We start from the raw sequence: 22,339 nt of genomic DNA on the forward strand, positions 1-22,339 counted from the left end.
TTGAGCAACAGAGAAGTAAAATTCCATTGTTATGAGAAAATCATAATAATTTTTTTAAGTGTCTTGTGCCGTCCCAAACAAAGTACAATAAAATGAAATTGAAATGAAAGCTAAAGGGCATATGCAGTAGGGTTGATAAAGGTCAAAATAAGTTTGACTGGGACTAATGGAAGCGTAGGATGTTTGGTAACATTTGGCATCCTAAACTTGTTTACATGTGACAAAGTAGGCTACAGGACCATATAGTGCTTCTACCCAAGTGGTGGCCCATCATGTCTTTAGGAGCTACAGTCTTTTTCATTTTTTCCAACCAGGCATTAACCAAGACATATAGCTAGAATGTTATGGAGTGATATTAGTGCCAACATAAACTGAATTTCAGATTCAACATCATATCGCTCCATAGACTCTAGTGTGCCTGGTTTGGCCAAAGATTACTACACATTGTGGCCCTCCAGAAAAAATAGTAAACACTCTTGAAGTCTATGACTTCCTCCCTATAGGCTGTCTCATCGTCGTTGGTGATCAGGCCCTACCACAGTCGTGTCATTGGCAAACTTAATGATGGTGTTGGAGTCGCAGGTGAACATGGAGTACAGGAAGGGACTAAGCAGGCACCCCTGAGGGGTCCCCGTGCTGAGGGTCAGCATGGAGGATATGATGTTGCCTACCCTCACCACCTGGGACGGCCTGTCAGGAAGTCCAGGATCCAGTTACAAATTGTTGCCTACCCTCACCACCTGGGGGCGGCTCGTTAGGAAATGACAGGATCCAGACGCAACTGGTTTCAAGTGGCCAAGAGAACTCATGTGATCTCCGACTGCTAGCGAGTGGACGAACTGGGAATCAGACAAGGGAATGTTTACATCAATGTATGGATAGAGACTTCAGCTTTCTTCTCATGTGTATATCCTGTCAAACGATAAACGTTGCACAAACCCCGCACTTTTAAAATGGCTCTGTTCCTATGGAAATGTGCACATGTTTAGAGAGAGTAATTGGTTACATATTTCATGTCAAACCTAGACTTTCAAATCTCTTATTCCCCAACAACTGACAATTGGGACCTCCCCCCTATCTCGGGCTCTGTAATAGTCACATTGTTTCTGACGCTTATCAGAATCCCACAGTTCTTAGCTTTCTAACAGTACTTAACTGTCGTTCTGCCCCTGAGCAAGGGAGTTAACCCACTGTTCCCCGGGCGCCGATGACGTGAATGTCGATTAAGGCAGACCCCGCACATCTCTGATTCAGAGTGGTTGGGTTAAATGCGTAAGACACATTTTAGTTGAATACATTCAGTTGTACAACTGACTAGGTATTCCCCTTTCCCTAAGCATGTTTCTGTAAGGACCGAAATGTACTTTATGAGGGCAGTATACAATATTATGCATCGTTTATAAAATGCCACCAGAGGGCGTCAGAGTTGAACAGGTTAAGAACAGCTATGGCTACAGACAAACAGGTATTCGTTGGTATAAGTACTTTAAGGAATGAGCAGCAAGGCAGCATGATTTCAACAAGCACTTCACCTGTCATTGCAATACAATTCTAACTAGGCCTCTACATAGACAGCAGTAGAGCTAAGTATTGCTTTCCCCCCCAAAAAACACAAAGTTCTACGTAACAAATACCCAGTGTTTTTAATCCAAACCATGAAACAGTGTTTTTACTATGAGGAGAAAACAACCTTTTGTGTCTAAGACACCAAAACCAGTTTGACTTAGGGTAATATATTAACATTCCAGTTTGATCCGGTTAAGATCTGAAGAGTTCAAAAGAGGTTTGAATGTTAAATACAATGATATACATTCTCAATAAGTTAACACTGTAGGCTGCTGTTGTGTATAGCGTATTAGACTTGGAGGGCTATAGTTGTTTTCTCCAAGGCACAGGTATGGAACAAAACATGCAAGGAGGAGGACTAAAATTAACTTAAAAATATCAAGGAAGTGGGATTCAAACATGTGTTAAATCATACAGAAATATGCATGCCAGAGGGACCATTTGAAACAAAATAGTAAAATAATTTCTTTGTGGGAAGCATTACATACATTTTTTTTGTGTGAAATCATACAAATCTGCCATTTCAATGAAAATACAGTACTGCATTCAAAAACCCATCTCGTAGAATTTGATTAGGGTTATTAGTCATAATTTGCAGGAGTAGAAAGGTTCATGTTCCCTTAAAGAGTTCAAGTATGCCCCATAACTTCCTCCAGTAGCCTCTAACATCAACCTAACTCCAAACTGCAGTAGTGAGTGAAACTCGTCTATAGTTGATGCGTGATAGTTGTGCTGGTTTGCAGCATATGCATTCTCCATATTGTGTCAACATGCGCCAGACTGTAGAAAACCCACTCAAACGTGTTTCTGTAAAACACGAGTAGCAGCAGAGAAAAAAAAAGATCACATTTCAGTACAAATAAATAGGATCGATTGAGCATGTCACACCTGAAGAAAGGACTCTCACGATGGCCGTCTTCGACACTCTGCCAGCTGACATCCAAGCAGGTGAGTAACACTTAGAGAGCACTCTGACAGGTGCCGTTTGTCATGACATCTTAGCAGAACCTTTCAACTGGCCAGTGTTAAGAAGCTACGGTTTGCATTTGTTTACATCCTGATCCTCTTTTTTCCCTTTCCAGAGGATGTTGCTGTGGTCATCCCGGATGTCACCCCACACGTCACCAAGGATGTGACACTGGATGTTCCATGCAGAGCTAGGAAAGGGGCAGTCGAGCGATTATTTTGCAGGCTTTGGAGGGCAGTGTGCTGCTGCGCCTGCCACAAGGAAGAGGAGGAACAATATTAATTATTCATCAGACCTTCAGAAATGGGATTGAACCATAGACCATTAAATTATTTGCATTATAATTGGACTCAATTCTGCTTTTCTTGTTTACTACTTAATTTCAGAATTTCTATAAACTTTCACTTTGTAAGTGTGGAGTAGGTTGTATAAATAAGTTGGAAACATTACAATTTTAATGCTTTGAATAATTTACTTTGTACATTAAAAATATATGTATTATTTGACAACAAAAAAACAGAGGGCGCTCAACCAACGTTGAGTTGAGGTGCAACCAAAAATGTGATCATCATCATAGAAAAGGAAAAAGCGCAACTCTTGCTCACTATAAAAAAAATGCATTGTTTTATTCAGGCAAGGTTAAAAGATTAACGTTTCGGCCTAGTCTATGATGATATGCAAGTTGTGTTTGCCCAGTAAAAGGGTGACCCAGACTAACCCTGGTTCTTGAGGGTTGAAGACAGTGAAAAATGATCATTAAGTAAATGGGACTTTTCAATTCTTGAATAAAAATCTTTAATGAACATGAATTTAAATACAATTGACTTGAGGATCAGAGCAGGCAGGCTGACTGGCTAGCGCTGAAAGCCCTCTGCCTCTAACGCTGTGCGGTTCATCTCAACCAAGAGGTTGTGTGGGTTGTCTTTCTCTCTGTGGGTGTGAATCACTATGACCTCTCCCTCTGCCTGCCATTTGGCTGACCAGAAGCCTTCTGCTCTTTCTTGCTCACATCCTCTATCTAACACCTCTTCCACCTCCTCTTTCTGGCTGTGTTCGACTGAGGTCACTCGTTCTCTCTCCCTGGGTGTTGGATAGTTCCTCCTCCTCTGTGTCTTTGTGATGGTGGAGGGAGTTATCCTGTTCCGGCTCCCTCTAAGGGGGTATATCGTAATCTCTTTCGGTGTGTTGAGGGGTTCAGTGGTTTTGGAGGGAGTCTGAAGTTCGATCTCTAGCGATGAGTGTGGGGTCTGTCAATTCAAATCAAATGTATTTTTATAGCCCTTCGTACATCAGCTGATATCTCAAAGTGCTGTACAGAAACCCAGCCTAAAACCCCAAACAGCAAGCAATGCAGGTGTAGAAGCACGGTGGCTTGGAAAAACTCCCTAGAAAGGCCAAAACCTAGGAAGAAACCTAGAGAGGAACCAGGCTATGAGGGGTGGCCAGTCCTCTTCTGGCTGTGCCGGGTGGAGATTATAACAGAACATGGCCAAGATGTTCAAATGTTCATAAATGACCAGCATGGTCAAATAATAATAAACACAATAGTTGTCGGGGGTGAAGCAAGTCAGCACCTCAGGAGTAAATGTCAGTTGGCTTTTCATAGCCGATCATTAAGAGTATCTCTACCACTCCTGCTGTCTCTAGAGAGTTGAGGCATGGTCCTAGGGCTCAGGTCCTCCGAGAGAGAGAGAGAAAGAGAGAATTAGAGAGAGCATACTTAAATTCACACAGGACACCGGATAAGACAGGAGAGGTACTCCAGATATAACAAACTGACCCTAGCCCCCGACACTTAAACTACTGCAGCATAAATACTGGAGGCTGAGACAGGAGGGGTCAGGAGACACTGTGGCCCCATCTGATGATACCCCCGGACAGGGCCAAACAGGAAGGATGTAACCCCACACCACTAGAGGGATATCTTCAACCACCAACTTACCATCCTGAGACAAGGCCGAGTATAGCCCACAAAGATCTCCGCCACGGCACAACTCAAAAGGGCGCGCCAACCCAGACAGGAAGATCACGTCAGTGACTCAACCTACTCAAGTGACGCACCCCTCCTAAGGACGGCATGGAAGAGCACCAGTAAGAAAATTGATATACAACATCCCCACTAAAAATGTTTAAATGCTCAGGAATTTCTACAAAATATGCACAAATTTATATATAACATGGCTACAAACTATGAAACGAGCTCACGAAATGTAAAACGTCCACGTACTGTAATATACATCCACAATTTTTTTAGTTTTGGATGTTATGATGATATTCCCTGGAGGTCAGGGCCCACAGGGCAGGTGCCCTGCGTGCCCATTCGGTAATCTGGCCCTGATCGTCAAGTTAAACCACAGGTATTGTTGTTACACATCCTCAAACTGTCTTGGAGGATAAAACTGAGACTGTAGCCAGCTTCCATTTTACCTCATTTTATTGTCCAAAGAATGTTCCCATAGTACAGAAGTATTGGATGAAAATCCACAATGTTGGTGCCATACAGGAGCACTGACCAATCTGTCTCCAAAAGAGGACTGCTGGTTTTGAGGATGGTGTGGAGGTCAGTGGTTGATGATCTGAGCACCCCCTGAGATGGTGAGTATGGTTTCAGTAGACCACTATTGAGCTGGTAGATCAGATAGGAGCTTCGAGGAAAGGTAATTTAGTGCTTTGAATGTGGTTCATATGGCCTTATAGTGGATTCAGAACTTGGACAAGGAGTCAATGCAGTTTAAAGATGCATTTACATGGGGGTTGGATGATAGTGTCAAATTTCTTAGAATGAGAGAAAATATTGGAGTTTGGGGGCTGGAGGGGATAATAGTCAAGTTGGGAAATGTGCAAATATTTACATACAAATATATAGTCAAGTTGGGGATGATTCAGATATTCCTGTTGAAAAAGAGAAAAGACAGAAAGATATAATCTTACAGTATTGTAACGTTCTGGGTGTAGTGGGTGAGAAGTCAGGCGCAGGAAGCAGAGAGTTCAGGGTAGTGCTAATTTAATGCACAAAACGGCGAACATAAGCCCATAGGCCCATAGGCGAACATAAGCCCATAGGCCCATAGGCGAACATAAGCCAACCCCACGAAAACACAGGGCGTACAACAAAACAACGCCCCAAACACGGGGACTTAAACTGTCCAGCAAAACCCACGAAATGGGAAACATGTAACCCACAGACGTGCACACAAGTTACACAAAACAATCCCGCACAAAGAGCAGGCGGGCCGGCTGGCTAATAAAGCCCAACTAATCAGCAAATACACAACAGGTGTAACCAATAAACAGACAAGGAGGGGGAGGAAAGAATCAGTGGCAGCTAGTAGGCCGGTGATGACGACCGCCGAGCGCCACCCGAACGGGAAGGGGAGCCACCTTCGGTAAGAGTTGTGACAAGTATATTAAATTCATCCCTTTGGGCCAAAACTGGTTGAATAAACTTTTCCACCTCATTTCAACAACAAGAAAATCTATGTGATGACGGTGAATCAACGCTGAAAACTCAATTGGATTTTTTTCACCCAACTTTTAACCAGCATTTTTGGTTGATTTCACATTTTGGTTGAGTTCCCAAATTTAAATCAAACTAGACATGGATCTGATTTCTGTGCCCAGTGGGATTGGATTTCTGTAATCATATCAGCTCATTTGTTACACTTCTTCTAATCATCCAGAGAGAATGTACCTTTCTTTGAGGTTAACCTTTGAGATGACCTCCCTCAAGGATTCTCTCTCTTTCCTCGGAGCGAATTTGTCCCACATTTTAGGAAAGTCGCCATTGGTGGCCATGTTGCTCAAGATATTGCGACCATGATGCCTGTGGACAAAAGATATGAATATCATCTTAAACGTGCAACATATCAAATCATTTCTGCTGTCTGTGATTAAAAACAGTACTCAATTGATGGCAACCTGAGAAAAAATAAGACATACATTAGGTAGAATTTGCAAGAGGGTCAGTTTGAGCAATGTACCGCATTACCTGATCTACAAATCATCTCAACAATATAACAACTGGGTTTTAACCGTTCGTTATTATGAAAATCTAAGCGAATCTGCACAGCACTTGGCTCAGACCGACCATTGTGATCAAGTAGGGTTGTCTTCATTAGGCACCAAACAGATGGAAGGAAACTGAATCAGGTACTGACTATTTGGACTCATTTACATTTGTAATTTTTACCCCAATTTCGTGGTATCCAATAGGTAGTTACAGTCTTTGCCCATCGCTGCAACTCCCGTAAAGACTCTGGAGATGCGAAGGTCGAGAGCCGTGCGTCCTCCGAAACACAACCCAGCCAAGCCGCACTGCTTCTTGACACAATGCCCGCTTAACCTGGAAGCACCAATGTGTCGGAGGAAACACCATACACCTGCCGACCGTGTCCGTGCATTGCACCCCGCCCACCACAGGAGGTCGCTAGTTGGCGATGGGAGAAGAACATCCCTCCCGGCCAAACATCCCGGCTAAGCTTTTGGCTTTTTAACTTTCAAACCCACATGGGTGCCTGGACTTGGATTGTCCTATGCCACGTAGCACTTATTTGTGTTTATAATTTTTCCTTTTTGTTTTCAATTACTATTCCCCTCCAAGAGAACCTGTGGTTGTTTTGGAATACCTAAAATCCGCAATTCAATCCATTACACCCTTTAGCATAGATGCTGTAGACAGACGACAATGTGGCTTTTAAAGTCAATTTCAATTTGTATTCGTGGTAAACGCTGCAGATGTTGACTCAAGACTAAATTACCTTTAAAAGCTGCATTGTCGGCGATCTAGTGCTATAGCGAGCCATGGTTGAATCCCGGCCTTAACTGTTATGTTGAAGCAAGCTACTTTACAGGAGGAACTTCCCACCTGACTTCCTGTGAAGGGTCCACAGCCAGTTTACTGACGGCAATCAAGAAACGGTCAGTGAGGTCTTTCTTCCCCGACAGGAGACGAGCCGTCCCCATGACCTCAGCCAGTCTCTCCAGGTGCTGAGCAGTGCAGCTCCTCACCGCAGCGTTACGGTGGCTGAGGAAGGAAAAACAGAGCACATCAGTTACATATCATAGAGATACATGAGTTAGGAGATGAATGATAATGGATTGTATTGATGACGTCTCATCGATGGATCAAAATGTTCGGTAAGACTTTATATTAAGGTCCCTTAATATACCATTTATAAACTGTTTGTAAAGAGTTACTTACCATTTATGAATCATTATTCCTACCTTTGTAAATGTCAATAAGAAATCTATAAATAGTTATTTACACATTTAAAAACGCTATTTTAAATGATTTGTTCATGAGGTGTTTGATCATAGTATGTTCACAATTTGTAAATGATTAATAATGTACTACTAATGTACTATAAACCAGTTATAAAGGAGTTACTGTCAAGGCATTTGTTAATGGTTGATTAATGGTTTGACTCACCATTTATATACATATTTATTAATGTATTTATAAATGTCACAAATGGTGTATTTATTAATGAGTGCATTTATGAATGTGAGTACATGTACTTACGAATACCTCAGTGCCTCACTAATAGCCCCTAATCTAAAGTGTTCACTATATATACTTTATAAATGTTTATAAATGACTTGTTACTCCCCAAACGCTAGCACACATCAGTAGACAGTACCTCTCCACCAATGGCTAAAAATAATCTAAATAACGCAATGGTAAAATAAGAAGTACACAACACAAGGAAGTATAAGACATAACAAAAAAATGTGATTCCATTGAAATGTGACGTCTAGCGTTGGGGTGAGTTGCTGCCGGAAGTGTTGTGGAATAACCTAGCATGCTGATGAAAAAGGCAGTTAATTAAAAACTAGCAGTATTTCAATCTTTTCAATTTTGAGGCTTGGATAATGGGATAATTTGTGGAAGTCCGGATCTACCCCTTAGTGAGTGTTAATTGACCCCTCTCCCTCTTTACCTCAGCCCACCGACCAGCAGGGCATTCATGACACGTGTAGGGGTGCAGCTCTGCACCATGTGACCCAGGGCAGAGTTGGCGCCCTGCCGGATGAAGGCGTTGGCCTCGCTGGCTTTGTGCAGCAGCACGCGTGCCGTCACCTCCACCTCACTGTCCATGGCCCTCTGGAGGTGGACGTACATGTCACCCAGTGTGGCCATGGCAGCACAGGACACTGCAGAGCGCAGGTTCTTCACCTGAATCATAATAACACACACAGGACCAGCTATTAATGTTGAGCAGAACAACCCACGAACATCAGAAACATGAAACAATAATTTGACTTGTTCTCCAAATGTAGCACATTTGTGCAGATGAATGAATAGGGCAGTGAATGAATACAGCTACCTCATTTATAATGGCAAGACAGATATCATGGAGTTTAGGCATCAGTATGTCCATGTGGTCCTGAGCCATCACACGGAGAGAGGTCAAGCCCTCGATCTTCTTCTCCCTGCAATTCAGTGAAAGAAACGTAAGCATTTTACACAACATTTTCCAAAAACATTAAAATGATGTTCATCAATTAGGACTCTGGTCATTAATTTCAGAAGTTTCTATGCTCTGTAGCTCAAATCTACTTTTCCAAGGACACTACACTGTGCTTCCTTTAGCCTAGCTCCATTGGTCTCGTCTACAGTGAATGCTCACCAGTCATCAGAGGCAGAGTGGAGCAGCTTGAAGGTCTTAGTCAGGGCCTGCTCTGGGTTGGACAGAGGCTGCAATCTGGCCTGGTTCTTAATTTGACCCTTTGGCTCACTGGCTGCCATCTTGTCTATGGGTTGACAGCAGACATCTATCTCTCTATGAACTGTATGTATTTATTTATGTATTTACTAATTTCCATATCTGTTTGTAGCTTTTAACACTAGTTCATTATGATATCATTTTAAATTTAGCACATATATTTTTGGTGCTCTCCCTGCTCAGAAACAGGGTCCAATTAACCTTGAGTAAAAGTTATCTCACTGTGAAACAGGCAAATCAAGTGTGGAAAAATGTCTTATCCCTGGGCTAAAGCCATTTGTGTCCCTTCCCTTCCTACTGTCTTTCTATCACTCTACCTAGCTTCATCTCCCTGTCTTATTTACATTTGTGTGAATACATGAGAGGGACTGACCTGAGCCGGTGGCAGCCTTTGGCAGGCTAAGGAACCTTATAGGCCGAGGCTGTTTGCTCCTGGGCTTGGTAGGAGGGGGAGCAGGCCTGGGTGGGCTGTCAAGCGACTTGACCGGGGTCCCGACATCCAAGTAGTCACGGAGCTCCGCAGGGGTGTTCATATCCACTGAGCTCAGGCTTCCCAGAGAGCTGGTTGCTATTTCCCCCGTGGACATGGCCGAGCCCAAACTTCTCCTGCCCATGGCCTTCACCTCATGTACCACCTTTGGTGTAGACCAGAAAACAATGCTCCCATCATAGAAATACATATAGAACTAGTATATACATAAACTAATACAGAGAGATCCTGTATTCTAGGATCTATTCTATCATGCTGTTTAAACCGATACCCCCTGTATTTAGCCTCGTTATTGTGTTACTTTAATTATTATTAATTTTTACTTTAGTTTATTTGGGAAATATTTTCTTAACTCTTCTTGAACTGCACTGTTGGTTTCACGGTAAGGTCTACACTTGTTGTGTTCGGCACATGTGATTGATTTGATTTTAAGACATGGAACCACTATCTGTTTTGGCAATTTATCAGTCCAAGTATAATTCTGAACCGCAAATTTTCACATTTACAATACATTTGAAGTCCATCCTACCTTCCAGTCCTCCTCCTTCAGGTGAGCCTCGATGTCCCTCACCTCCTCCATCAGGTCAATGGGTCCGTTGTTGTCAGCACAGCCCTGGTCCGACTGGACTTTCAGGGCTTTGACTCCCCGCCTGCCCTTCTTCTTCTTTCCCCTCTTGGAGGGAGCTGCAGTGGGAGGGACGGGAACAGGCCACACGCTACTGCTGCTGAATGACTTATTTACCTGGATGGACTCCAGAGAGTGAGATCCGGGTCGAACTTGGGCTCCGTCCACCCCCACCACGTTCTTCAGTGGGGCCAGAGCTATGTGCTCAAGCCTTCGTGGCAAAGGCCTCGGTGGAGCTTTCGGCCGCGGAATGCACTGAATAGAGGGGACGAAGTGGTGCGCGAAGGTGCTGCCAACCCCGATGAGAGCAGTCCGGACATAATTCTCATGGATAGCACTTATCTTTCTTTGCTTTGCTTCCATGGCCTCTCTTTCAGCTCTCTGCATCTGCAGAAGTCTGGCATCACTGATGAAGCCACGATGGCCCTCTGCGATTGGGTAGCTCTCCTGATAGCCCTGGATCACAATGGTACAGTATGAAATGTATAACAGAAGTGAAGAAGGCAAAATAGTTTCTACAGTGTGTCATGAAAAACTTTTAAGCTAAAGATTTTATGGATGTAGGCCTACTGTATGTCTATGAAACCACAAAATAAACAGTGATATTTTTGGAAAAACGTTTGAAAAAACTGATGAGCCTTACAAAACTTGAAAACTTGTCCTGGTCATCCTGTTGGTTTAAAGCCATGTTTTGCTTCCTCAGGTTTTCGATGACGCTCTTCATCTGTGAGTTCTCCTTCTGGAGTTTGTCAAACTCACTTGATTTTCTCCCTCGATAAGCCATTGATGATAAATATTAACACTCTCAAAATAAGAACTTAACCTATCTCTGTGAGAGATCTATCATGAAATGAAATTTTGCTTGTCAGATGGAACCAGCAATGATATCATGGCAAGGCTTCCGTTACATTGTGATGTCATAATGGGGTCTGTTGACAGTGCTGAGCACATCAGCACATGGTGAACATTCATGAAAGCTTTTTGATTCCCATTTAAATCATGAATGTGGTGAATTTGTAAATATATATATATATATATATATATATATAAACTCAGCAAAAAAAACTTTTTTAGGACCCTGTCTTTCAAAGATAATTTGTAAAAATCCAAGCCACTTCACAGATCTTCATTGTAAAGGGTTTAAACACTGTTTCCCATGTTTCCCACGCACAATCCCTACATCAGTGCTCAGACTACCCGCAATAAGCTGGAGGCTGAACTGAGGGCTTGTAGGCCTGTTGTAAGGCAGGTCCTCATTAGACATCACCGGCAACAGCGTCGCCTATGGGAACAAACCCACCGTCGCTGGACCAAAAAGGACTGCCAAAAAGTGCTCTTCACTGACGAGTCGCGGTTTCGTCTCACCAGGGGTGATGGTCAGATTTACGTTTATCGTTGAAGGAATGAGCGTTACACCGATGCCTGTACTCTGGAGCGATATCGATTTGGATGCAGTGTGTCACAGCATCATCGGACTAAGCTTGTTGTCATTGCAGGCAGTCTCAACGCTGTGTATTACAGGGAAGACATCCTCCTCCCTCGTGTGGTACACTTCCTGCAGGCTCATCCTGACATGACCCTCCAGCATGAGAATGCCACCAGCCATACTGCTCGTTCTGTGCATGATTTCCTGCAAGACAGGAATATCAGTGTTCTGCCATGGTCAGCGAAGAGCCCGGATCTCAATCCCATTGAGCACATCTGAGACCTGTTGGATCGGAGGGTGAGAGCTAGGGCCATTCCCCCCAGAAATGTCTGGGAACTTGCAGGTACCTAGGTGGAAGAGTGGGGTAACATGGTACAGCAAGAACTGGCAAATCTGGTGCAGTCCATGAGGAGGAGACGCACTGCAGTACTTAATGCAGTTGATGGCCACACCAGATACTGTTACTTTTGATTTTGACCATTGATTTTGATTATTCCATTTCTGTTAGTCAAATTTCTGTGGAACTGGTTCAGTTTATGTCTCAGTTGTTGAATCTTGTTATGTTCATACAAATATTTACACATGTTAAGTTTGCTGAAAATAAAAGCAATTGACAGTGAGAGGATATTTCTTTTTTTGCTGAGTTTATATATATATACACTGTATACAGTTGAAGTCGGAAGTTTACATACACCTTAGCCAAATACATTTAAACTCAGTTTTTCACAATTCCTGAAATTTAATCCTGGTAAAAATCCCCTGTTTTAGGTTAGTTAGGATCACCACTTTATTTTAAGAATGTGAAATGTCAGAATAATAGTAGAGAGATTGATTTATTTCAGCTTGTATTTCTTTCATCACATTCCCAGTGGGTCAGAAGTTTACATACACTCAATTAGTATTTGGTAGCATTGCCTTTAAATTGTTTAACTTGGGTCAAACGTTATGGGTAGCCTTCCAAAAGCTTCCCACAATAAGTTGTGTGAATTTTGGCCCATTCCTCCTGACAGAGCTGGTGTAACTGAGACAGGTTTGTAGGCCTTCTTGCTCGCACACGCCTTTTCAGTTCTGCCCACACATTTTCTATAGGATTGAGGTCAGGGCTTTGTGATGGCCACTCCAATACCTTGCCTTTGTTGTCCAAACTTTTTATGGCCGCAGGGGCCGTATTGAGTAGCTTGGATTAAAAGGTGCCCATTGTAAACGGCCAGCTCCTCAGTCTCAGTTCCTAATATATGCATATTATTATTAGTATTGGATAGAAAACACTCTAAAGTTTCCAAAACTGTCCAAATATTGTCTGTGAGTATAACAGAACTGATATTGCAGGCGAAACCCTGAGGAAAATCAAAACAGGAAGTGGCTTCTATTTTGAAAACTCCATGTTCCATAAGCTCCCCTTGCTCCATTAAAGGGATATCAACCAGATTCCCTTTCCTATCGCTTCCTCAAGGTGTCAACAGTCTTCAGACATAGTTTCAGGCTTTTATTTTGAAAAATGAGCCAGACAGATAACATCGCCTCAAGTGGTCACATGAGTTTTGCTTGCGCAACAGAGTTTGGACAGCTATTGCTTTTCCCTCTCCTACTGTGAAATACATTTGCGGTTGATATATTATCGATTATATATTTTAAAAACAACCTGGGGATTGGTTATAAAAAACGTTTGACATGTTTCTGTGGACATTATGGAAAGTATTTGGAATTTGTCTGCGTTGTCGTGACCGCTCTTTCCTGTGGATTTCTGAACATAATGCGCCAAACAAACGGAGGTATTTTGGATATAAAAATAATGTTATGGAACAAAAGGAACATTTGTTGTGTAACTGGGAGTCTGGTGAGTGAAAACATCCGAAGATCAAAGGTAAACGATTCATTTAATTGCTTTTCTGATTTTCGTGACCGAGCTACTTGATGCTAAGTGTACTTAATGTTTTGTCGAGCGATCGATAAACTTACACAAACACTTGGATTGCTTTCGCTGCAAAGCATCATTTCAAAATCTGACATGACAGGTGGATTAACAAAAGGCTAAACTGTGTTTTCCTATATTGCACTTGTGATTTCATGAATATAAATATTTTTAATAATATTTATTGAATGTAGCGCTATGCTATACAGCGGTTGTTGATGACACTTATCCCGTTAACGGGATTGCAGCCATAACAAGTTAATCCCTTCTCTTAACATGTATGGCCCCAAAACATAATCAAGCAGCCTGCCAATTACGCAAGACTTTAGTTCGAAGTTAACTGAGATTAATCAACAACTGGATACATTTCTTTATTTCTAAAGTGAAACTATCCTCCGCATTGGAGTATCTCTACAAGTACAAGTTTAACCAGTATTTCAGTTGTTTTTACCGTCCCATGAAGAAGTGTGGCAGGCCTGTGAGGGAGGATCCTACAGCCATGAGGAAACAGCCCTTAGCAATGAACCTGGGCCGGTGCAGCTTCGCCCCAAAATGGCTGACCACAGCCAGGAACAGCAGGTTACCTGCAAGAAACCACAACACTACAGTAGTCAGGAATAGCAAATTATAAACACTGTTATTTTTTTTACTAAAAATGACATATCAGTTTGGATACTAGGCTGCAACAACATAGAATCAAATACAACAATGTTAGGGGTTTGACAGTAGAGTCATGGACAAACGCCAGTCAATCAATTAATAGGAACAACTATAAAACTGGACAGTATTGAGAGCAGACTCTGATTGAACCACAAAAAAATGGATCATACTGTAGTCTGTATCTGGTTTTTACTACATGAATTCTCAAGCAACTCAATGTTATTGTTGAAACCCATCTCAAAGCTGCCGTCTATGAGTCCGATGAGAGAGCAGGACAGGTCAAAGTGTCTCTCTGAGTGATGGCACTCTTCATGTAGGTCCCTGACAGAGCTTTGGTGAAGGAGGCGAACTACAGGGCCACGATGAACTGCTGACAAACACAAGAGAGAGAACATTAGTGTGTGTTTGTCCGTGTGTATGTGCATGCGTGGATGCGTGTGCAGACAGAGTACATGTGTAGCTGAGGTGGCCTGCAATAGTAAAAAGAACGGACACAAGTTTAAGTCTGCAAAGTTCTGCCGCTTTCTTTATTTTGAAGAATATTTTTTTTCTCTTGTTCAATTGTCTATTTTCTTGTTAGTACTTTGAAAATATTCACATCAAACAAGTGCACACTTTAAATTAAACAACATAAATGCACTTTACCTAAAGCAGAAATAAAAAATGTTCCACAAATAACCCTGTCTTAGTGTACGGTTTCACATGAAAACCACAATGTATTTCACATTCATACAATAGAAACACCTATATATGAAACCATAAATAACTGAATGTTTCTCTATATACCTCTACCTCTATAGAAAAGTGACAACAATACATTCAGCTTTAAGATGGTGGCACCTCCAGAAAATCGTCTCTCTCTCACTGTATGCACTAAAAGTCCACCAGACTGAGCGTGCTCGGCCAGTTTACCAGCTAGTGAGCACAATTTTACACAAAACAACCAATAACATGTAAAACCAACTCAGAAATCCCTAACAAATGGATTCTTGATAAAAAATCTCCTAGACAAAATCCAGTACAAGTAAACAACTCAGTAAACATAGTCTCTGTGACTCGTAAATGTTTTTTTTACCTCAGCTAGCATCAAGCTAACATACACTCTCACTCAATGTAAATCACGTTCTGCTCTCACTCAGTTCGACACAAAGCCAAAACAAAACCTTTCCTAACGTGATAATATCTTGACAAAGTTGTTAAATAGCATGTTATTACATATTGTGTATATATTTGAACGTTTGAAGTGCTGTTACATGCCTGTAATAGTAAAAGAACTGACACAGTTTACCTCTGTAAAGTTCTGGTCCTTATTCTGCAGATGGTGAGCACTTGACCAGAACTTAATGTTTCTCTTGCTACAACAGTGCAACAGCGCCATCTATTGGCCTGATGGACTGCTGACGATAAAGTATGTAGAAAATCCCATTAAGATTCATTAAGACAAATATAGAAACAATTAGGGGGGATAAATAATAAATGGGTGTCTGTTTTTAGTGACTTTGTTTTCAACCCATTACACATGCACAATCATACATGTGCATTTAAAGCATTATTAAGATCCTTGAGTGTGGAACTGCAGGGCGTTTACGCAAAAAACACATGAATTTCACATGAACACGGGAAGTGTACCAAAAACATGTTTTAATGTAATCTTATGTGAAGATAATGTGATAACATGTAAAGCAATATGTGATTACATTAAACTACACATGTGAAAATGTGATCACGTTGTGTTCCAAAATGTAATTTGTGCTCACATAAAATGTAAGTTGAAATCATGTGGTTTTTCTGTCAGGGCAGGAATATAAGATGCATTTTGATGTTACATGATCTTGAAAATGCAATGTTCTTTGAGGTTCTTCCATGTTCCTTTCCATGTATTTTCCATTTTACTTTCCCTCAGTCCTTTTCACTTTCCTTGTCAAAACAAGCTCTGTCCCCGTCAAGACTTATTGAGCTTCTGATGGATTTTAAACCATTCAACAAATAGTTTTATAATGAAGAGTAGACCCAACTAAACACCCTGGATTCTTTACACACACATTGAAAGGCAAAAATGTCGAATTTGGACTCATCAGACCAAAGGACAGATTTCCACCAGTCTAAGGTCCATTGCTCATGTTTCTTGGTCCAAGCAAGTCTCTTCTTATTTTTGGTGTCCGTCCTTTAGTAACGGTTTCAATGGAGCAATTTGACCATGAAAGTCTGATTCACGCAGTCTCCTCTGTGAACAGTGCATGTTGAGATGTGTGTGTTTCTTGAACTCTGTGAAGAATTTATTTGGGCTCCAATCTGAGGTGCAGTTCACTCTACTGAACTTATCCTCTGCAGCAAAAGTAACTCTGGGTCTTCCTCATGAGAACCAGTTTCATCATTGCGCTTCATGGTTTTTGCGACTGCACTAGAAGAAACTTTCAAAGTTCTTAAAATGTTCCGTATTGACTGACCTTCATGTCTTTAGTAATGATGGGATGTTGTTTCTCTTTGCTTATTTGAGCTGTTCTTGGCATAAAATGGACGTGGTCTTTTACCAAATAGGGATATCTTCTGTAAACCATCCTTACCTTGTCACGACCCAACCTGTTGGCTCAAACGCTTTAAGAAGGAATGAAATTCCACAAATTAACTTTTAAGAAGGTACACCTGTTAATTTAAAAACATTCCAGGTGACTACCTCATGAAAAGGTTGGAGAGAATGCCAAGAGTGTGCAAAGTGGTCAAGGAAAAGGATGGCTACTTCGAAGATTCTCAAATATAAAATATATTTTGATTTGTTTAACACTTTTTGCTTACTACATGATTCCAATTGTGCTATTTCATAGTTTTGATGTCTTCACTATTATTCTAAAATGTAAAAAATTGTAAAAATAAAGAAAAACCCTTAAATGAGTAGGTGTGTCCAGACTTTTGACTGGTACTGTATATATTATGGTAATGCAAATATGGTACAATCCAAGGGTGCAAAGCTTTTGGAGACTTACCCAGAAAGACTCACAGCTTTAATCGCTGTCAAAGGTGATTCTAACATGTATTGTGAATACTTATGTAAATTAGATATTTCTGTATTTCATTTTCAATACATTTGAGAAAAAATTACAACATATTTTCACTTTGTCATTATGGGGTATTGTCTGTAGCTGGGTGAGATGATAAAAAACTATAATTTAATCCATTTGGAATTCAGGCTGTAAGAAAACAAAATGAGGAATAAGTTAAGGGGTATGAACACTTTCTGAAGGCACTGTATATCTGCAAGAAAGTGATAAATGAGTGACTCTTTGAAAGGGGGTCATATATACATTGCCTTATTAAAAATAAAAATAAAGCTATCGTGCTATAATCGGCATAGTTTCTCAGACCAAATCTTCATTCTGGTTTAAACAAAGCAATCTGATCATGCTCCAGTAAAATACACGCTACAGGGAATTAAAAAAAAGGCTTCTGCAAAGCACATATACATTGTCCAATCAACATCCACACATTGATTTCATTCTTCGGGTCTTTATTCAAACACAAACACACGTGGAATAAAATGATCTTTCAGTGTCTTGTTGCAGGTTGTGCAATGTTCAAAAGTGTGCGAGAGATTAGCATTAATGTTTGTGTATGTGTGTGGGGTCAAGTTTGGACGGTCGTACATATGCAAATAGGCAAGATTGTACATTTCAGGTCCATGGACAGCAGCAATATCGGCATAGCGATATCTGTCATTCAGCACCACATGACAGTAGACAGCGGCCATCTCATGTGAAGTTGGCACTGGGGAAATCCCATGTAATGAGAAGCGAGGCCAAGGAGGCAAAAAGACTGAAGGAGAAGACTCCCACAAGAACTCTATGCTAAACTGTTCTGCCACATTCATTTCAAATGTTACATCTTTCGATTTGTAAATGATAGGGAATACATCTGCAAATAATTGAAACTGATTATTCAAACTACACTTTACAGCTTTTGTGTGTCTGTGCATCATAGGTACAACAGTAAGCAATTCCGTTCTCAAATGTCTGTTTATTGTGAGAAACAAAAGGAAAAACACCTGTTAGACCATTACAATGCGGACTGTCATGCATTTGTACTATTACCAACAAGACAACGAAGTGATACGTGTCATGGAGACTAAAAACGGATACTTTCCAAACACCAAAAGTTCCTACGCTGAGCGATATTGTTTACTACACTATTATTCATACAATCCAAGTCATACGTTTATTGTCATTCATACTCTTATTTTTAACCGAATATCTTTTCAAAAGTGTCCATTCTGTCAATTCAGAGCATGGAAAAATATTGGAATAATGTGCTTAAGGGGACTGACACTCATGCCGCACAACAGGATAACACAACAACCACATTTTCAATTGACAATCATTGCTTTAAATGGATGTGGTCGATAGATTTGTATAGGTGTAGCAGTGTGATGTTGTTCCCCTATATTATGCACCAAATTGCACACAGGGACCAATTCAAATCGGCCAGGTCAAGAGGGGATGTTAATAATTTGATAATAATACTAATAATTCAGTCTATTTTTTTAAAATTTAATTACAGCTGCATAGCTAAAGTGTACAAACACTTTGTTACAATGTGGATAATATAAAGATATTGTATAAGCATATATAAACAATGTATTTAACTTGTAAACCAAGGTTGGATTAGTTGGTCTAAGCAACATGCACCTGGATAATCGGGTCATGAATCTGGACGGGCTCCTACATCCTCATATACACATTATGACAAAATAAAGAGTTTAATGTTTCACGAAATAAAGACATAGAAGCATACCCAATTATACAGGTTCTACACATTCCATTTCTCCATGGCAATAGAATGTAAACATTCTATTTTGCGCCAAACATCCCTACAACTCAATTCTAAGTGCAGCATATTGGAGGACTCCAGCCATTGATCATTCGCGACTTTAAGTCATTCCTGTTATCTCTAGAGCATCTCGTATATCTATAGCGCTGCATTTCTTCCCCATCTTACCATGGATAGGGTTTGGTGCATTCCGGAGTTCACTTATGGTCCCACAAAGGTAATCTTAGGAGAAATTAATTTTAGCATACCGTAAATGCCTGTGCATAATGTGCATAACAAAGCATCATTATTTTCATTATCTTCAAAGGATTTCTGTAGAAGCAGCCTTTATTTCCAGACTCTGCAGGCCTGCTGGGAGGAAACATATTACAATAAACAGGTAAGATTCATCCCACAAAAACATAAACAACAGAAAAAGAGTTGTATTTCAAGACAGTTTAGAGAAGGTGGTCATAAGAGTTCTTAATAATCACTTGCAAATTGTGAGGCATGAGCAGTTGTGAAATGTTGCGAGAGGCCCTTCTGAAAGCACATGATATGGTATTTCGTGGCACGGTCTCACACCTTACCTCATCTTGCAGAAGAAGCTCATGGTCCACTATCTGCTGCTCCAGAGTCAAGGCCAGGTCCCTCCCCATGTCACCACGGAGCACATGAGCAACTGGCTGGTGTCTCAGGGCAAAAAATCTCTTAGGGAGAGGTGAGTACAACGTCAGCACTCACATTCACTGCCATTCCCTGCCACCAGCAGCACTCCAGGAGATGTGGGTAAAATAAACAACAGAAAAATCAGAAGCCAGGAAAGTTGAATTGCTGTGTGTTTTATTTGAAGGGTGTGGAAGGAAACCCTGGAGGAAGGAAGCGACCTCGCTCGGCTGGTAAGAGAATGAGAGTTAGAGACAAACTACAAGTTAGTGAGCTCTTTACTAGCCTTTCAACAACGAGTTAGCACAGCAGAATAGATCTGTTGTGAAATTACACCAATGGGACTTCCTGTTTCATACTGCAGGCCTGGGAAGTAAACACTTGCCTAAAAATGATGAACATAGAGCACGAGGCTTTCTGCAAGCTCCGCCGCTCCATGCACCCCACCTCCCCAGCTGACATGTGAGTTCCATGTACTGCCCTGCATATGACTTGATCCATTTATCTACACATCTGGAACTACGCAGAAACAGACTAAGACAGTGTTCTAAGTGAGTACATTGCACATCGTTTACCTTTGTTTTCTCCTTATTGTTGATTTCAGCGATCCGAAGGTCCACAGCATCGTGGAGAGAGCTGTGAGGAGCATTCTGGGGGAGCAGTCCAAAGAGCCCAGTAGCAACCTGCTCAGCCCATCTCAGGTGGTGGTGGAGGTGGTGCCCAGGCTCCTCCTGGCCCTGTGGCTTCAGCCAGAGGAAGGCCATTCAGAGCACCCAATCCTAATAGGTGGGATGGCCGTGGGCATGGTGGCGGCCGTAGTGGAGAAGCTCTCCTGCATGTTAAAGGACCCTTCCCCTCACATCCCTTTCTCCCGGGCTGCTGCGTTTGACTCTGTGTGGTCGATCCTCGGGAGAATCAGTCAGTCCTTCTCCACCGATGACCTGCAGAGCCCTTTTTATACGAGCTCTGTTTGTGCCTTTGTGGCAGACGAGGTGCAGAGCTGCTTCCAGCCTCCTGCAGCCCCCCTACCAGTCCCCACTGTCCTCGCGGTGGCCGCTTCCACCACACTACCAGCTGACATCCAAGCAGGTGAGTAGCACTGATAGAGAGCACTCTGACAGATGCCTGTTCTGATGACATCTTGGTTCCTTGTAGTAGTAGAGCTCATCAGGATTGTTGTTGTCACCCATAACACAGACCCGGCTTCTTCCCACCTCGAGGTTGTAGACATCACCCCTAACACAGAGGCATATCAGGCTTCTTTCCACCTGGAGGTTGTGGACATCACCCGTAAGACAGAGGCAGACCCGGCATCTTCCCACCTGGAGGTTGAGGACATCACCACTAACACAGAGGCAGACCCAGCATATTCCCACCTGGAGGTTGAGGACATCACCCCTAACACAGAGGCAGACCCGGCATCTTCCCACCTGGAGGTTGAGGACATCACCACTAACACAGAGGCAGACCCAGCATCTTCCCACCTGGAGGTTGAGGACATCACCACTAACACAGAGGCAGATCAGGCTTCTTCCCACCTGGAGGTTGTGGACATCACCTGTAAAACAGAGGCAGACCCGGCATCTTCCCACCTGGAGGTTGTGGACATCACCCGTAAGACAGAGGCAGACCCGGCATCTTCCCACCTGGAGGTTGAGGACATCACCACTAACACAGAGGCAGACCCAGCATATTCCCACCTGGAGGTTGAGGACATCACCCCTAACACAGAGGCAGACCCGGCATCTTCCCACCTGGAGGTTGAGGACATCACCACTAACACAGAGGCAGACCCAGCATCTTCCCACCTGGAGGTTGAGGACATCACCACTAACACAGAGGCAGATCAGGCTTCTTCCCACCTGGAGGTTGTGGACATCACCTGTAAAACAGAGGCAGACCCGGCATCTTCCCACCTGGAGGTTGTGGACATCACCCGTAAGACAGAGGCAGATCCGGCTTCTTCGCACCTGAATGTTGTGGACATCGCCTCTAATACAGAGGCAGACCCGGCTTCTTCCCACCTGAATGTTGTGGACATAACCCCTAATACAGAGGCAGAGCCCATCTCTTCCCTCTTGGAGGTTGTGGACGTCACACCTGAAGAAAGGACTCTCACAATGGCCGTCTCCGCCACTCTGCCAGCTGACATCCAAGCAGGTGAGTAAACACTTAGAGAGCACTCTGACAGGTGCCGTTTGTCATGACATCTTAGTAGAACCTTTCAACTGGTCAGTGTTTAGAAGCTATGGATTGCATTTGTTTTCAATCTGTTCCCCTTTTTTCCCTTTTCAGAGGATGTTGCTGTGGTCACCCCACACGTCACCAAGGACGTGACACTGGATGTTCCATGCAGAGCTAGGAAAGGGGCAGTCCGGCGATTATTTTGCAGGCTTTGGAGGGCAGTGTGCTGCTGCGCCTGCCACAAGGAAGAGGAGGAACAATATTAATTATTCATCAGACCTTCAGAAATGGGATTGAACCATAGACCATTAAATTATAAAA

The 22,339-nt window shown here is 42.3% G+C and overlaps 1 protein-coding gene across 7 annotated transcripts; it reads right to left on the bottom strand.

The window, feature by feature from the left end:
- Positions 1-1,624: 1,624 nt before the first annotated feature.
- On the bottom strand, positions 1,625-15,692 carry LOC116362057 (TOG array regulator of axonemal microtubules protein 2-like). 7 transcript variants are annotated; one of them, XM_031816367.1, is made up of 12 exons: positions 15,660-15,692; positions 14,542-14,741; positions 14,163-14,295; positions 11,017-11,144; positions 10,278-10,829; positions 9,632-9,893; positions 9,163-9,286; positions 8,860-8,965; positions 8,473-8,708; positions 7,398-7,556; positions 6,225-6,356; positions 1,625-2,723 (listed from the first exon to the last, which is right to left on the bottom strand). In XM_031816367.1, the coding sequence occupies exons 4-12, from the start codon at positions 11,095-11,097 to the stop codon at positions 2,600-2,602; spliced, it is 1,776 nt and encodes a 591-aa protein (XP_031672227.1). In that variant the 5' UTR covers positions 11,098-11,144; positions 14,163-14,295; positions 14,542-14,741; positions 15,660-15,692; the 3' UTR covers positions 1,625-2,599. The 7 variants fall into 7 exon arrangements, with proteins under 7 accessions (XP_031672227.1, XP_031672226.1, XP_031672232.1 ...); XM_031816366.1 differs by having other exon boundaries at positions 14,163-14,741; XM_031816368.1 differs by having other exon boundaries at positions 2,640-2,784; positions 14,163-14,741; positions 15,660-15,691.
- Between the last annotated feature and the right edge of the window lie 6,647 nt (positions 15,693-22,339).

This window comes from Oncorhynchus kisutch, unplaced genomic scaffold (genome assembly GCF_002021735.2).
Source record: "Oncorhynchus kisutch isolate 150728-3 unplaced genomic scaffold, Okis_V2 scaffold784, whole genome shotgun sequence".
NCBI lineage: Eukaryota > Metazoa > Chordata > Actinopteri > Salmoniformes > Salmonidae > Oncorhynchus > Oncorhynchus kisutch.

Bases quoted from the DNA above. Each gene is read 5' to 3' on its own strand.
- LOC116362057 (XM_031816367.1), bottom strand. From the start codon at position 11,097: ATGAAGAGCGTCATCGAAAACCTGAGGAAGCAAAACATGGCTTTAAAC. The intron at 9,894-10,277 runs GTAGGATGGACT...TCTACACCAAAG, and splicing joins TGAAGGAGGAGGACTGGAAG to GTGGTACATGAGGTGAAGGC. The intron at 2,724-6,224 runs GTACATTCTCTC...CCCCTTTCCTAG, and splicing joins AAGGTTAACCTCAAAGAAAG to CTCTGCATGGAACATCCAGT.